The sequence below is a fragment of the Amblyomma maculatum genome, chromosome 5 (assembly GCF_055883805.1).
Source record: "Amblyomma maculatum isolate TAMU_Amacu chromosome 5, ASM5588380v1, whole genome shotgun sequence".
Taxonomy (NCBI): Eukaryota; Metazoa; Arthropoda; class Arachnida; order Ixodida; family Ixodidae; genus Amblyomma; species Amblyomma maculatum.
The window spans coordinates 9,837,038-9,854,813 of NC_139348.1; the positions used below are offsets into that span (position 1 = coordinate 9,837,038).

Genomic DNA, 17,776 nt, shown 5'->3' on the forward strand with positions numbered 1-17,776 from the left:
ATATACATAACGTTATTGTCACTAGAATCTTTATGTAATAACCAAGTGCAACATGTTACTCGATTTTATAGCCTTTAATTATTTACAGCAACACCACCTAAAAACTGTTATGGTATGTTGTTGACACTCGTTTAGCTAATGTTGAAAGTGTTCGAATCTCGAGCACTGACATATCATTGCCTCGTTGTGACAAATTTCATCTTCCACTTCTAATTTAGACTTCAGTCCCTGTATCCCCTTTTACTGATCCAGATTATGTGGGGAGTCGGTCCCGTTTCGCGCATGCACCTGGTGACTACTTTGGTCTCTTCGATTTCTTCTCTTCTGTCGACTGGTCGATTTTAAACAAAATTAGTGATGCTGACGAAGAAAGTCGTTTCAATGAAATTGTTCTGGATGGCATGTGTCAGTGCATATCACGGCATACTCCTACTCGTAGCAAGTTCCCTTTCTGGTTTTCCGGGGAACTAGGAACAGCGCTAAAACTTAAGGAGCACTTGGCTTGATATATGGGCAGAGGAGTTCCTTCGTTTGCGCTCCCTTTGCAAACGCTGTATAAGCCAGATCATGACTGCTACCTCGAGTCTTCGGAGACGGATGTCTCGAATCGCCCTGTTGAGTTCTGGCGATATCTTCGCCAGCGTTCTAATCAATCTGATTCGCGTATTAACTTGCTTGACTCTCACGGGTGTCAACTTCGAGATGTTGCCTACGGTTTTACACAGCACTTTTCCTCCAAGTACAAAACTTTACACAGTGATTCATTTTGCCTTCCATCTGCAGCGCCTAATTCATGAGAATTCGATTGGTGTGAGCCTTGAGTGCCTGAAACCATCTTGGTCCCCTGCACCTGATGACATTCCAGCTGCCATAATAAAAGCATTCAGTAGTATCTTCGTACCCGTTTTAACCACGATATTTAATAACTGTTTGAAAATTTCAGGCTTTCCCCATCTGTGGAAAATAACACGTGTTTTCCCTGTCTTCAGACCAGAAAACAAATGAGATGTTTTCAATTATCGTTCCATTCACTTTCTATGTACAACGTATAAGCATTTTGAATTACCCTAGCCTAAATTAGTTTCCTTTCATCTCAAACATGTCATCATACATAATCAGCATATCTTCATATCGTGTCGTTCTACTACAACTAACTTAGTCACGCTTATGATGTATACCTCTGCTGCAGTCCTTCAGAGACGACCGGTCGATGCTCTGTACTGTAATCTGAGCTTTCGACGTTGTCGCTCACTCATAACTTCTCGAATAGCATCTGCATTTTGAAATCGAAATTTCATTCTTAACCCTCCTGAGTAGCTACCTCCTTGATCACTCCTGCTTTGTCAGCATCAATGGACAGAGCTCCTTCGTTTACCCTACAACCTCAAGGTTCAGCATAAGGCCCGCCTATCTTCTCTGTTTTTATTAATGACGTTTATTCCGGGGTCAAGAATTCTTCTTTCCTCCTTTATGCTGACGATTTAAAAATATTCAAGGTGATATATCCTTTTCAAGATTCTTGTCTTAGCAATCGGACATATCTGCTTTCTCTTATTGGTGCAGGAAGAATGGACTTGCCCTCAGTTCTTCTCAAAATAAGTTTGTTTCATTTACTCGTAAAACGCATACTCTTCTTCACCCTTATTAATCCGAAAGCGTTACTTCGCTATGTTCCCTACGTCAGCAAAATCGTGTCCGCAGCAGTTGTGAATAATTGAGAAGCGGTAGAGGGTAATGAGTGGTGGTAATCAATAGAGGGTGACGTAATGTTCTGTCCGAAAACCGAAAAAATAATTAGGCCAAAAAGGTAATTACGTCATTTTAGAGGCAGAAATTGTAAACTTAAAGGCGAAAATGATCTCATTAACCAATGGCTTGGTGCCACATTTGAATGTATCAAATGCTAAACTAGTTAATTATATCAGGCCCAGCCGGAGTGGCTCAGTGGTAAGACGCCCGACTACTGTGCCGGAGTGCCCGGGCTCGATCTCGACCTCGGCGGCTACGTTTTGATGCAGGCGAAACGAAGAGGCGTCCGTGTGCTGTGCGATGTCAGCGCACGTTAAAGATCCCCAGGTGGTCGAAATTACTCCGTAGCCCTCCAATACGGCTCCTCTTTCTCTCTTTCCACTTTCACTGCCAGCTTCCTCTCTTCCATTACGGCGGGGTTCAGATGTCCACAGCAACAAATTTGGCAAATACTGCGCTTTCGCTTTCCTCTGAACCAATCAGATATTATATCATTAAATCAGTCAATTAGGTGACGTCAAGGATGTGACGTCACGCAACCTGAAGTCGAGCAAAAAAAGGCATAGGAAGGGATTGCTGCACAGTTGGAAAGTACCAAACTAAAGTAGTTAAGGCAGTCAATTAGAGTGACGTCAAGGATGTGACGTACGCTACCGGAAGTAGAGCCGAAAAAGGGCATAGGAAAGGATTGATGCGCAATTTGAAAGTACCAAAGACTAAAATGGGTAAACAAGTGAAATATTTGACGTAGAGGATGTGACGTCACGCAACCGGATGTACAGCCGAAAAGGGCATACGAAGGGATTGGCGCGCAATTTTAAAGTACCAAAGACTAGGATTGGTAAACAAGAAGTGAATTTAGCAACTAGAAGCAACTAGAAGCCACCAACAGTAGCGTCCGTGCTTTCACATTAATCTAATGCAGATTCTGCAGTGCTCTTTAATTTCTTCTGTGATTTCTGTGATGCTGTACAGGGTTGATGACATCATGCAATGACATCTGTGCACATTTTTACCGTACCATTGGCTTCTCCTCTCATACTAGGCGCACTGCTCTACGAGCTATGGGCACACTCGGATTCATCTGCGCTTCCTGTCTTAAAACTTTACTTGTCTGTATGTTCGCCGCTATTAGAATATGCGTCTGTTGTTTGGAACGCTATTTTCCAATCGAACTGTGTGGGACGCATATTTACGCATTTTACGCATATTTCAACATCGTTTCCAAGCACAAATTGCAGCTTTCGCCCCGCACGGGATAACGCATCGCACCTTCCTTGTCTTATGTGCCGTCGGATCAAGGCAAATATTATTTTCTTGCGCAAACTCCTCCATGGCCACATTATTGTGGTGTTTTCGAATGAAAAATAATTGTTTTCGAAACAATGAAAAATAATAGCCTTGCGTTGCCCTGGCTTAAATTCGGCGGCTCCGGATGCCACCAAGTACACGTTAAACATCTGCCCCTACTGCTCCCATGGCAATGACGGACGGCCAGGCGTCGGAAAGAAAAACGGTGGCGGAGCAGGCCCGGTGAAGCTCATGGTGGAGGTTCCGGATGATGTAGCGAGGTCGAGGGTAGGTTCACAACAACCTCGTCGCCAATGTGGTGTTTTCGAAGGTGGAAGCGGACTCCAGTCGTCCTGAATGAACACAACCCGTTTATTCCACATGCCGTCTTTGCCAAACGTAACCAGGCTGCTTGTTCCGCTTCTCGGATGGGTAGTACAGAATTCGTGCCACTTCTGAAGCTGTAAATCTGTGCAAAGTAAAGGCGAGTTTCTGTCCTCACTTCTTAACAAGTTGTGATTGTCTGGGAAATCATGCTGGCTTTACAATACAAGCGAGAAGCAAACATGCAGGCTGGTTACTTTTGGCAAAGACGGTACATTCAGATATATATGGGTGGATGGATGGAAGGATGGAATATAGGAGTGTCCCCTTTGAAACGAGGTGGTAGCAGTTGCTATGATGCTCATTTTCCCCCCTATATCTTAATTATTATTTTAGATTGGTTAACTATACCATCATTCTATTTATTGATTTTTTCTTTCTACATCAATCACATTACGTCCCTTTTCTGCTTTTAAGCCACCAATCTTCCAATCGTTTTTTGCTACCTTCCACCGCAGGTTCATTCACCCGGCCATTGGTCAAGAAACACCCCCTGGGGAGCAAATAATTCCCATCGAAAACGAAACCGAATACAACAATTATGTTATCTGAGATCCTGTAGTGCATCCTACGGCAAATTCCGCGGAATAGCATGACAGAATTCACACCATTTCAAGTTTTTCCGCTGCTGCATTCTCACTCGCCTCCTGACAGAATGAAGACGCTGTTTGTATTGTATTGCACGATGTATTGCACTGTAAGCGGGGTGCTAGCCTTTGTCAAGCCATCGCAGGCTTTTTGCTAGCACCCTGCAGCATCACGAGTATTGTATAATCAGTGTTGATGCTAAACAAAATTTTTTGTATTTGTATTTGTTTAATCCTCTGTCCCAATATTGATGTCTTCGGAAACTCGCTTTCTTCCTTTCCATTGGAAGTTCGTAGCGTCCTATACTGATCGGCTCTCTTTTTATCACATATACTTCCTTCAAGACATATATTTCAAGACATTTCAATTCAAGACATATAATTACTTCACTAGTGATTTTCCTCCTGCTCATAATTGTCTGTGGTCTCAAAATTACTTTAGTCAGTTTTTATTGATATTTTCACTTCCACACTGTGTATTCGCACCTGATACTTTTTGACGATTTCAATGATTGTATGTATTGTATTTGACTGTATTTGTTCGTTTCTCTTTAGGATAATTTTGTGCTGTGTTTTTCAATACTTCTTCCTGCGTGCTTTCATTCTATACGTGACCCATTTATCTAAATTCTGTTTAAGGTTATTTGTTCCTTTTGCCTTCTATCTGTGTGTGCAAGTCTTGCTTGTGGATTTTTCATTATTGGTGCGGCAGCACAAAGACCTTTTGGTTGTTCATCTGCACATTAACCTTAATATTGGTTAATTTTATTATTATTATTATTATTATTATTATTATTATTATTATTATTATTATTATTATTATTATTATTATTATTATTATTATTATTATTATTATTATTATTATTATTATTATTATTATTATTATTATTATTATTATTATTATTATTATACTAGAGAAATTCCTATTTGAATGTATGACTTCCTTCTTAGACAAATTTGGTGCCATTTCAACCCGTGAATATGGGTTCATTAAGGGAAGAGGTACTACATTATTGCTTGAGGAATTTGCTGATGAGTTGTACGCTGCTTTCGATGAAAATACGTTTAGCAGTGCTCTTTTTCTAGACGTTAAGAAAGCCTTTGATACGGTTAATCATACTATATTATTAGAAAAACTGTACCTTCTGGGCTTTCGAGGTCCTTTTTATGCTGTTTTAAGGAATTTCTTATGCGGACGTTCACAAGTAGTCAGTATTAACAGCCAAATGGAACACAGTGGAAAGCTCCCTGTAAAAGCGGGTGTACCACAGGGATCCATTCTATCTCCATTGCTCTTTAATATATTTATAAATGATCTGAGCTCAGTAACATCCAAGTGCTTGATTTTTCAGTACGCTGACGACACAGTTCTGCTCACGAAGCATATAAACCACGAGACGTCAGTGAATGTGTAGCAGGAAAACATTAATTATGTCATGAAATGGTTTCCGATAATGGAATCTCGGTGAACATAAACAAAACGAAAATGATATGTTTCAGAAATCCTTTAAAGACACTACTTATAGATAGACAAGTATTCTTGCATGATCATGATTCCCTCCCCTGTTGTTGCAAGCCAATAGAATATGTTAACTCGATCAAATATCTCGGTGTTGTTTTTGACAGCAGCTTATCTTGGCATGACCACTTGGCATATCTGTGTGCTAAGCTACGGAAAGTTACGTGGTTACTCTTCAATATGAAGTCTTTGGCGCCGATGTCAGTAAAAAAAACTATAATTCATGCACTCGCGTACAGTGTTCTCAGATACGGCATAACTACATTTGGGCCATGTCCTTCACGCTGGCATTGCCGTATTGATAGTATATTAAAAAAACATGTTGAAGAGCATTGCGTACAATTGTCACATACCATCCGGCACGGACGTCTTTCAGTTCCTAGGCCTTCCGTCATTTCATTCTCTTTTTATGCAGACCGTTGTTCACCGGCATTTTTGGAATTCTGACTTCTTAATTATTAATACTCCTGAACGGAAGTTAAGGAAAACATTACGTTATTATATACCACGGAGTGTAACTAGATACGGGAAAGCAAGGCGCTGTGCTTATGTACCTGAAATCTTTAATGAGTTACCGGATGAAATTTTTGCGGTAACTTCGATGCGTAGTCTAAAGATGCATCTGAAAGCCCTTTGTTGATATTTGTATTCTTTTTTCAGAGTGAAGTTTATGCTTAAAAATATATTGGTTAATTCATTTATTTTTATATGGACGTCTACTCTGGGTTTAGAGTTGAATTTCTCAATACTCATGCTGTTAACCTGTTTTTTTCCACCTTTTTTTTTTTTTTGCTCTCGCTTGGGTGTAGCGAGAAGCGTTGCTATATCTACTGCCTTTTTGTAGTCTTGGCCGTAACTGCCGGGCCCAGTCCCTCAAGCCTCTTGTTGGCTTATGACGGGCCTGAACCATATTGTATCATCTACAAAGTGGCAATAAACATTATTATTATTATTATTATTATTATTATTATTATTATTATTATTATTATTATTATTATTATTATTATTATTATTATTATTATTATTATTATTATTATTATTATTATTATTATTATTATTATTATTATTATTATTTACATCATCATCATTGCCTAAAGTATATAGTTCCAAGTGAGCTGAAAACTATCGCTATTTCCGAGAGCACCAAAAGGGTAAAAATACGGCAGTAGTACCTATACTGACAATCTCGTATGTTAGAATTTTTTATACTTTTGCGATATGAAGTTCATTGCCTTCTTTTGCTGTTCGCAATCTTTTCGAAATTATGGCGCCTGTAGAAAATGAGATCGCTTCAGAACTGGCAAAAATTAAAGCTTTCAACGTGCTCAAATAATCATTAAAATATATTTACATTTATATATTCTCCACATTTACAGAAAGTGTGTTTATATTTTTAACAATTTCCATTTTTTTTAAAGAAGGCTCCTTTGCACGTTTCACATACCTTTCCTGCTTTCAATGTGCAGAATAAATTTACATTTGACGAGATAGCGTAGGAAGTTTGACCGAGAAGCCGCCGCTGCCGTAGACGGTGGACGAAAGAAAGAGGGTGTACACTCCGCCTTTACGTGTATTATAGGACAGCGCTAATGGGTGCTTTTTTCCGGCTCCCCATGCATGCCGACCCCGTTCCCGCAGATGCACATTTCGTCTACAAGGCGAAGCTTCAGCGTCCTCGTAATTTTTTACAGAAAAATTACATCTTTACACAATGAAGAAAATATGGGTTAAATATTTCCCAGGATTTCAGTTTTTAAGGCGAAAGCCATTCTTGTCTCATGTGCCCCGTGTACAGTTAGTGTGATCAGGAAACGTCCGCACCACTGCCGCTAAACAAGAAAGATCTGTCGCGTAATGATGATAGAGCGATGATAATGACGCTTGGTGATGATAATAATAAAGTAATAATAATAATAATAATAATAATGTTTATTGCCATTTGTAGATGATACAATATGGTTCAGGCCCGTCATAAGCCAACAAGAGGCTTGAGGGACTGGGCCCGGCAGTTACGGCCAAGACTACAAAAAAGGCAGTAGATATAGCAACGCTTCTCGCTATACCCAAGCGAGAGCAAAAAAAAAGAAGAAAAAAAGGTGGAAAAAAACAGGTTAACAGCATGAGTATTGAGAAATTCAACTCTAAACCCAGAGTAGACGTCAATATAAAAATAAATGAATTAACCAATATATTTTTAAGCATAAACTTCACTCTGACAAAAGAATACAAATATCAACAAAGGGCTTTCAGATGCATCTTTAGCCTACGCATAGAAGTTACCGCAAATATTTCATCCGGTAACTCATTAAAGATTTCAGGTACATACGCACAGCGCCTTGCTTTCCCGTATCTAGTTACACTCCGTGGTATATAATAACGTAATGTTTTCCTTAACTTCAGTTCAGGAGTGTTATTAATTAAAAAGTCAGAATTCCAAAAATGCCGGTGAACAACGGTCTGCACAAAAAGAGAATGAAATGACGGAAGGCCTAGGAAGTGAAAGACGTCCGTGCCGGATAGTATGTGACAATTGTACGCAATGCTCTTCAACATGTTTTTTATTATACTATCAATACGGCAATGCCAGCGTGAAGGACATGGCCCAAATGTAGTTATGCCGTATCTGAGAACACTGTACGCGAGTGCATGAATTATAGTTTTTTTTACTGACATCGGCGCCAAAGACTTCATATTGAAGAGTAACCACGTACCTTTCCGTAGCTTAGCACACAGATATGCCAAGTGGTCATGCCAAGATAAGCTGCTGTCAAAAACAACATCGAGATATTTGATCGAGTTAACATATTCTATTGGCTTGCAACAACAGGGGAGGGAATCATTATCATGCAAGAATACTCGTCTATCTATAAGTAGTGTCTTTAAAGGATTTCTGAAACATATCATTTTCGTTTTGTTTATGTTCACCGAGATTCCATTATCGGAAACCATTTCATGACATAATTAATGTTTTCCTGCAACACATTCACTGCCGTCTCGTAGTTTATATGCTTCGTGAGCAGAACTGTGTCGTCAGCGTACTGAAAAATCAAGCACTTGGATGTTACTGAGCTCAGATCATTTATAAATATATTAAAGAGCAATGGAGATAGAATGGATCCCTGTGGTACGCCCGCTTTTACAGGGAGCTTTCCACTGTGTTCCATTTGGCTGTTAATTCTGACTACTTGTGAACGTCCGCGTAATAAATTCTTTAAAACAGCATAAAAAGGACCTCGAAAGCCCAGAAGGTACAGTTTTTCTAATAAAATAGTATGATTAACCGTATCAAAGGCTTTCTTAACGTCTAGGAAAAGAGCACAGCTAAATGTATTTTCATCGAAAGCAGCGTACAACTCATCAGCAAATTCCTCAAGCAAAAATGTAGTACCTCTTCCCTTAATGAACCCATATTGACGGGTTGAAATGGCACCGAATTTGTCTAAAAAGGAAGTCATACATTCAAATAGGAATTTCTCTAGCATCTGTGATAAAATCGGCAGGATAGAAATCGGTCTGTAGTTGTCGATAGCATTCTTTTGTCCTCCCTTGAACAGCGGTTTTACGATAGCAGTTTTCAAATCTTCAGGTATTACAGCGTTTTCCAAAAACCCATTAATTAAGAAAGGCAGTATGTCCGAGAGAGCGGGATAGTAGCGATGATAATGATAGTAGCGATAGTGATGATGATTGTAGCGATGACAGTGACGACGCTGCTAATGATCATGATAGTTACGATGACAACTATGATGCAACTAACAGGTAGGCAGCTGGAAACAGTTAATGCTAATGTAAGTTGATTACCATCTGGGGCCATTACCAGCTGTGGCCAGCTGAAACCAGTTAAAACAAGATAAAACCATTTTGCATTATTTTTCATTTAGCTAGGCCGGGTACAAAGCTTTGTGTTTTCACTGGCGAAATATGAGGCTGGCTCTGGGATTCAGCTTATGATGCGACGAACAGATTTTGAAGCATTCGTCATTGCAGTACATAAGTTCTAACTTTAATCGTGTGAAATTAGGAAGTGGATTTGACTATTTTTCATATGTAACCTCGAAATCCGCAATTTTTTTTTCAGCTTTCGCGGGCCCTTGAGACCCGGTTCATTTGAACCCTGGATAGTACGCCTCTGATCATCAAAATGAAAGGGGAGAGGTGGTTCTTTTATATGATGGAGCCATCGTTTTGCGTGCATGTTAAGGAAATTTCAGCACTTCATCCAAATTTTCTTTCTTCAGTCCAAGAGCGTGCTTTCAGCTTGCAACACTGTAGTGTTGTGATTTGAAACAGCACGCCTGCTCTCGTTCTATGCTAAAGCTTACGTAATGTAAGCTTTGTTTTTCTTTTTGTTTTTGTTTTTTTACTCTGAACACACTCGGAACACCCTTTCTCATTTGACGCAGAAATGAGATGCAGATAGCAGACCGCACAAAGTGGTTCCCGACAAGAAAGCTGTGAATTCCGATTTCGTATAAAAATAGACACTCGGATAGCATTTGAAAGAAGGAAGAAATAAAGAATATGCTCAAGAGCAATGTTATAATCCATCGTTCTCGGAGTCTACATATGTGACCACCAAGTTACTGATCATAGAAAAGAGCCCGAGTTATGAAATGATTACTAGAATATCCCTTACAATTTCCCTGATATTTCAGCGATATTTGATTCCATTTGGGCTCTCTGTTTTACTTTTGTTCGATAACCTGCTTACAGTTGCTGGCAAACCGGGGAAACTGAGGGCTAATAACCTAGTAATTTCAGCGAGCATCATTTTATCGAAACAAATGAAATGAGCAACTTCATTCTCTACGGCACCAATAATCAGACAAAGCGCCCGAGTGACAGCCATCACTGTTGCGAATGACGGCAAGCTGAAAAGCGAAACCCCATACCTTTCTCCATATTAGCGGAAGTGTACTCACGTGTTAGAACTGTCCGTGCGCAGAGGTGAAACCCTTCAGAGAGCGAGAATGCCACTCGTCTCGCCGAGACTTTATCGCGAGCGGGGGCGGAACCGGCGCTCTTCCGACGACTGGCACTTGCGTCTTCCGCCACCGATAGCGTCCGGCGAAGGTTGGGCGCAGCGACGGAGAGAGGAGACATTGTTTCGCAAGCGATCGTACGCAGCACGCGCTCAACAACGCAGCTGCGTTCCTAGCGAAGGACGCCCAGTGGCCTCTTTTGGCTGTTCGCGAACACCCGTCGATGATGCGAGACGCGAGGAGGTCGCGGTCCGCTAATACATCCAGAAATCCTCGGACCGCTAGCCGATCTTGCAGGGGCATCTTCCTTTAGATCACTGACCACACAGTATTTTCTACAAGCCGAGCCAATACGACATGGGACATTCACATTACACAAGAGAACGACTGCGAAAGCAGTAAAGATGGAAATGGTTCATGTAAAGCATACGTTCACACGAAAATGTACACAGCTATTGCACTAGCTTATAGAATGCGTGAATGCCCTTAAAACGCCCGAGGTGTACCGTGTCCGGTGACTTATCAACCGCTTTCAGCACGCATGCGGTTATGTCGCTTTGTTTTCGCAGACTCCGGGTAAGGAGTCAAGCGTCTGGGAATCCTGAGAGGGCCACTGCACCGAACTCTTCTGTCGTCAACCGGACCGGAATGCATTGAGGCCTGAAAGGTTTACTTGGTGCGAAAAGCGTCACGAAGCTGCCACGCTGCTTTTAACTGGCCAGCGCGCGCCGCTCCTTTGTTCCGGCGCACGCCCTCACTCCTCGATTAGGGCATCGCAGACAATGGGCGTCTTGATCGCTTGAGAACCAGGAGGCCCCTTTCTCGGTGGCCGCGATTGCGGCGAAAACGAGGGCTGCTTCGGCGCCGCGCTTCTCCACCAGGGGCCGTATTTCCGACACGCATGGCTAGGGTGCCTCGACCTGCGTGCAACAACGGCGGGGGCGGAGGGGGGAGGGGGGGGGGGGGGGGAGACGCGCGCATCCAGGCACCCTAACGCATGGCCGCTGTTCGGCGCCACATACTTTTTCTAATTGGGTCTCAGAATAGTAACGTGTTTCAAATTTGTGGCTCGAAAGTTTGGGATGTAGAAAGCGCTTGTTGCGGTGACGTCACAATGACATGGCTTTGCAAACGGATTTTCAGTGGTGGTATTTATGCTGCCTGAGTGGCAAATATAAGTAACTGTAGGGGAAAAAAGAAGTTATATACGGTACAGAGGTAAGAACGTGTGGTTGTCTTACGAATAGGGTGAAATGTACTGTTTGCTGTCAAGGGGGGCGCTTCCTGAAATCTGATTGGCTGGCGTTGTGTAGCGGAAAACACGTCATGCATACAAATTATGCGGTGATGTCAAAATGACGTTTCATGACGTAAATGAAAGCTGGGAGGCGTGGTGCTAAGGTGTACCTATGTAATTTCTATGGTATCATCATGACGTATGAGTGAGGATTGCAAGCAGTTTTTAACTGCCACGAGAATTCCTCCTCCCCTCCGACGTTGCCTATCGCGTCGGTATAAAGTGCAATCCGTGTTACAGGAAAGTACTTCGTTGTCTCTAATGTTATCGTTTAGCCATGTCCCGGTTAACAGTATGATGTCAGCGTCGATGTCTCCGATGAAGCTGAGAAGCTGGTCCCGTTTGGGCATGATACTTCGAATATTAGTGAGCCCAATGTTAAGATTTCTGCACGATTGAGGCCGGTGGCGAGAAGAAACTATGGGATGCTGAGCGGCGCGGCATTGTTTGCTTTGTGAAGGGGTACCGTTGGCTTGCATGCTTGTGGGTGCGTTTTTAGCGTTCTGAGTGCTTTCGATGACAGTGCTAGTAACAGGGTTATAGACGGAGCATTTGTCGCCAACGTGTAGCTTGTCGAATCGAAGTTTGAACGGACATTTCTGTGGTCGGATAAACTGCAATAATTTTGATCGCGCGATCCTTGTGGCAGAAACGAAGTCTTCTCTAATTGCGTAGTCGGTGTCCTTGAGTTTCTTTCCACATGCCAGGATGCTTTCTTTGGTTTTGAAATCGGTCAATTTAACTATTATCGGACGACACTTCGATTCCGCGAATCTGCCTATGCGACGCGCACGTTCAATTGTGCTACGATCAAGATTTATTTTCAGCCTGTCAGCACAGAGGGTCAGTACTTCTTGCTCAGAGTCTTTCCATGGCTAGTCTTTCGTGTCGTTTATACCATGAAAAATAAGGTTCTTCCTACGTAGCCTGTTGCTTGTATCAGTGCTTGGAGCTTTGAGGACGGCAATATATTTCTTAATCTGAGTGGTTAATGCTTGGTTCAGAGCTGAATTGCGGCGATTGCTGGGTCAATTGCAATGCTACAACGCGGATGGTAATAGACTTTAGCATGTCGTCGTGAGAGAACTGTGCAGTTTAAATCTTTTCAAATTCGCGCTTGATGGTCACCTGATTCTCCTGTAATTGTTTTGTTTCCATCAAGGCTTCGAATTCTGGTGGTCCGGGAGGGCCCGGGTTAAGCTCGACATCACCAGAAATCAACAGCAAGAGATCACACTGTTCTGCGAGCATTTCTGCGCCGCAACATACACGAAACAATCCTCGCCATTTCAAGCTGTCGGGTTTCCTTCAATATCTTGAATCCAAGGCTGCACAGCAAGTCATCAGGAAAACCTGCCTCACGCAATTGTGATAGTTGGCCATTAACATTTTCTTGCTGACGGTGAACACACGATCTCGATAGGGCGTTCTTCAATGCACCTATAGCCAAAGCTCGTTTAACCAGCTTTGTGTGAGCCGAGGAATATGATAAAAGTGCTTTCTTCGACCTAGGTGCCTAACACTAGCAAAGATGGGTTCCCTCAATGACCAGCCGCAGGTCGAGAAACCGAAGCTGTCCGTTCAATGAAAATTCCTTGCTCAGCTCAAGGTCTGTTAGAACCTCTAAAAAAAACCCTGAAAATGTCTTGAACACCGCTGTTTCCCACCTCTTTATCATCATCATAATTTATTATTCTCTTAAAGATCCCTATAAAGGACATTACATAAGGGGGGGGGGGGAGACAACGGTGAGAAAGTGTCATACATTGGCATAAAAACAAAGGAAAAGAATACAAAAATGCATAAAACTGACAAATTTGTAAAACAAAAACGTTAAGTAAGTAAGTAAGTAAGTAAGTGCTTTATTTTCCGTTTGCAAAGTACAGTTGTGAACGGACAGGTTTGAGAAAAAAAGCTGCGGAAACAGCTTGACAAGTGAAGAAGAAAAGTCAGGCAACCGATACAGTGTACAGAAAATAGAGATAGCTATGTAGCAAGGCATAGCAAAATAACGATATAATCAACAATAGTAAACAAAAGTGGCAAAAAGATGAATTGCTGAAAATTAGACGTTGACACAACAGTGCGCGCAAATCGGATTGCTAATAATGGACCGCTAGAAAAACTGTCTATGGCAGGTCGAAATGATCAGGAAGTAATTGCCTAAATTGGGAGGGATTAGACTCAGTAACAATGCTTCCAGGAAGTATGTTCCGTTCCTCTATGGCAATGGGGAGGAAGGATTGGTTGAAGGCGTGTGTGGAACCATGCAAACGTTGTATGCTACGGGAGTTAAATAAACGGCGAGATGAGCCGAAAGGAGCACGTAATAAGTTTTCTTGGAGTGTAGGAAAGTTGAAATATAATTTAGGTAGAAGAGAAATGATCGCAAGTTTCCGACGAAGCGCTAAGGGCTGTAGGCCGAGAGATGATTTCAAGTCAGTAACGCTGTGTCGAGCTGAATACTGGGAAGTTATGAAGCGTACTGCGTTATTCTGGATGACTTCGAGCGACCGGATCAAGTAGGCCTGGTGGGGGTTTCATATTGCTGAGGCATATTCTATTTTCGGGCGGATGTATGTTTCGTTGTCTAACGGATGGAGCGGACATAGCCAGCGTTATTCGGATGAATCCAAGTGTTCTGGAGGTGCTAGCACAAAGTTTCGTGATATGGTCCACCCAAGTTAAATTGTTCGCTATTTCAACACCCAGGTACCTGTACGAGTTTGTTAGTGATAATGCAGTGGAGTTTAGGGAGTACGAGAAGTGGATTACTGCAGAATGTATCAAAGCTATAAAGCTGAAAAATATTCTATATCAAAAGTTTTTGAAATACAGAAACAAAACCGATTTAGATAAATTCAAAAAGCACAGAAACAGAACAAACAGTCTCTTACGGAAAACTAAAAGAGAGTACTTTGAAAACCTTTTCGTCCAGGACACGAAGAAAACTCCAGAATTAATTTGGAAAAAATTAAATACGCTCCTAAACCGCCACCCTGATTCAAATGATAACCCCAACGAGATAACTGTAAATGGTACAACTCTTGCTGGAGAAAACTTAGCTGTAGCTTTTAATGATTTTTTCACATCAGTAGGAAATAGCCATCATGACCCCAGCTGTACAGATTTTATGCCCCAACGAACAGAAGATAGTGCATTTTTATATCCAGTGACTGCAGATGAGGTCGTGTCTACAATCATGTCTTTAAACAATTCTAATTGTACTGATATAGATGGCTTACAGATTCGGCCACTTAAGTATGTTACTATTATTATAGCTCCAGTTTTAGAGTATATCATTAATCAAATATTTTCATGCGGTCAGTTTCCTCGCCGACTCCAAGTGGCTAAAGTTACTACCATTTTTAAAGGTGGTGAGAAATGCAACATGTCTAATTACAGGCCCATTTCAATACTCCCTGTTTTCTCCAAAGTCGTTGAAAAACTAATACACGTTCGAATGAGCTCATTCCTAACCAAGCATCACATCATGACACAATATCAGTTTGGGTTTACAAAAAAAACGGTCCACAGAAAGCGCCTTGCTGGCGCAAAAAGAAATCATTCTTAATGCTTTTGAGCGTGAATTTTATACACTTGGAATATTTGTAGACTATTCAAAAGCATTTGACAAAATCAATCACACCACGTTATTAAAAAAATTGGAATATTATGGTTTCAGAGGCTGTTTTCTATCTCTCATTAAGTCTTACCTACAACACCGCCAACAAAGGGTACACATAAATAAATCTTGCTCCAGTTTCAAACCATTATTACACGGCGTTCCGCAGGGAAGTATTCTCGGGCCGCTGCTTTTCAACCTATATATTAACGACCTTGTTAACATAGATTTAAACACTTCATTTGTTATTTATGCCGACGATACAAGCCTATTTTTCTCACATCACAGTTTACCCCTGCTTGTTAAGAAAGCGAATGAAGTGCTTGATGTACTAAACACTTGGAGTCAAACTAATTCTTTAACTATAGACGTCTCGAAGACAAAATCAGTTCTTTTTCGCCCTAAAAATAAGCCAGTTAATTCCAATATTGTCCTTCGACTAGGTCTTTCGGTCATAGAGTTGGTCAGTCAGTCAGTCAGTTCAGGCGTTCAGTCGTGTCCGACTCTTCGTGACCCTATGGACCATGTCACGCCACGCTTTCCGGTCTCTCACTATTTTCCTAACATCACATAACTTCATCTGCAGTGCCTCGAGGATGCCATCTAACCATCGCGTTCGCTGCCTACCCCTTCTCCGGCAACCCTCAACCTTTCCCAACATCAAATCTTTCTCCAGTGACTCCTCTCTTCTCATCAGATGACCAAAGTAGCTGAGCTTTAACTTTAAAATTTGACCCTCCAATGAGCAGTCAGGGTTTATGGTCGACAATATCGACTGATTTGATCTTCTGGCAGTCCAAGGAACTCTCAAGAGTCTTCGCCAGCACCACAATTCAAACGCGTCAATTTTTCGGCGGTCAGCCTTTTTCACAGTCCAACTCTCGCATCCATACATCACAACTGGAAAGACCATAGCACGAGTTATACGGATCTTGGTTGGCAGACTAATGTCTCTGCTCTTTACTAGGCGGTCAAGGCTAACCATTGCTCTCTTTCCCAGAAGCAGGCGTCTCCTAATTTCATGGCTGCAGTTTCCTTCCGAGGTAATCTTCGAGCCCAAGAAGAGAAAATCTGTCACAGCTTCCACTTCTTGTCCCTTGATGCTTCAGGACTTGATAGGGCAAGATGCCATGATCTTTGTCTTTTTAATGTTCAGTTTAAGCCCAAACTTCTCACTCTCTTCTTGTACGCGCATCAGAAGTCTCTTGAGTTCCACTTCACTTTCTGCCATTAAAGTGGTATCATCCGCATATCTAAGGTTGTTGATACGTTTTCCAGCAATCTTCACTCCAGCTGAAGACTCGTCCAGACCGGCCTTCCTCATGATGCACTCTGCATATAGGTTAAATAGACAGGGCGACAGTATGCAGCCTTGCCTCACTCCTTTCTCAATCGGAAACCAATCAGTAAGATCATGCCCAGTTCTGACTGTGGCCTCTTGCCCTTCATACAGGTTCCTGAGGAGACAGATGAGGTGAATTGGAACTCCCACCTCTTGGAGAGCTTGCCACAATCTGCTATGATCTACGCAGTCAAACGCTTTCGCATAATCAATAAAGCAGAGGTAGATGGGTTTCTGGAACTCTCTTGCTTTTTCCATGATCCAGCGAAGGTTGGCAATTTGGTCTCTAGTTCCTCTGCCCTTGCGAAACCCAGCTTGCACGTCCGGAAGCTCCCGATCCACATACTGCTGCAGCCTACCTTGGAGGATTTTCAACATTACCTTGCTAGCATGTGAAATAAGCGTGATCGTGCGGTAGTTGGAACAATCTTTGGCACTGCCTTTCTTTGGAATGGGGATGTAAACTGACCTCCTCCAATCCTGTGGCCACTGCAGGGTTGTCCAAATCTTCTGACATAATGTATGCAGAATGTTAACAGCGTCATGGTTGAGGTTTTGAAGCAACTCAGCTGGAATGCCATCAATTCCGCTAGCTTTGTTCTTAGCAAGGCTGGCTAAGGCCCATTCAACTTCACTCTTCAGGATTCCCGGCTCGAGATCAGTGATCCCAACCGTCTTATGTTGGGTTTGCACATTCGGGTCCTTCTTGTACAGTTCTTCTGTGTATTCCTGCCACCTCTTCTTTATCTCTGAGGCTTCAGTGAGGTCCTTGCCTCGTTGGTCCTTTATCACGCCTAGCTTAGCACAGAAGCTTCCTTTGATATCTTTGATTGTCTTATACAGAGCTCTTGTGTTCCTTAATTGGCTGTTGTCCTCAACTGCTTGGCACTGTATGTTCAGGAAGGCATTCTTATCTCTCCTTGCTATTTTCTGAAAATCCGCATTGAGAACCTTGTATCTTTCTCTTTCCCCCATAACTTTTGCCATCCTCCTTTCCTCAG

General features: G+C 42.0%; 1 protein-coding gene across 6 annotated transcripts in view; it reads right to left on the minus strand.

Annotated features, from left to right (window-relative positions):
* LOC146187733 (beta-hexosaminidase subunit alpha-like) overlaps positions 1-10,647 on the minus strand; it is a 709,199-nt gene extending 698,552 nt beyond the window's left edge. For 5 of the 6 annotated variants that reach the window (XR_014707407.1, XR_014707408.1, XR_014707409.1 and 2 more), the window contains exon 1: positions 10,452-10,647. Coding sequence is in view for 2 of the 6 variants with exons in the window: in XM_084603514.1 (XP_084459640.1) it covers positions 10,452-10,632 (181 nt within the window). In the remaining 4 variants the exon portion in view is untranslated. The remainder of the gene's footprint in view (positions 1-10,451) is intronic. The other variant, XM_084603516.1, reaches the window with a different exon arrangement.
* Positions 10,648-17,776: the final 7,129 nt, after the last annotated feature.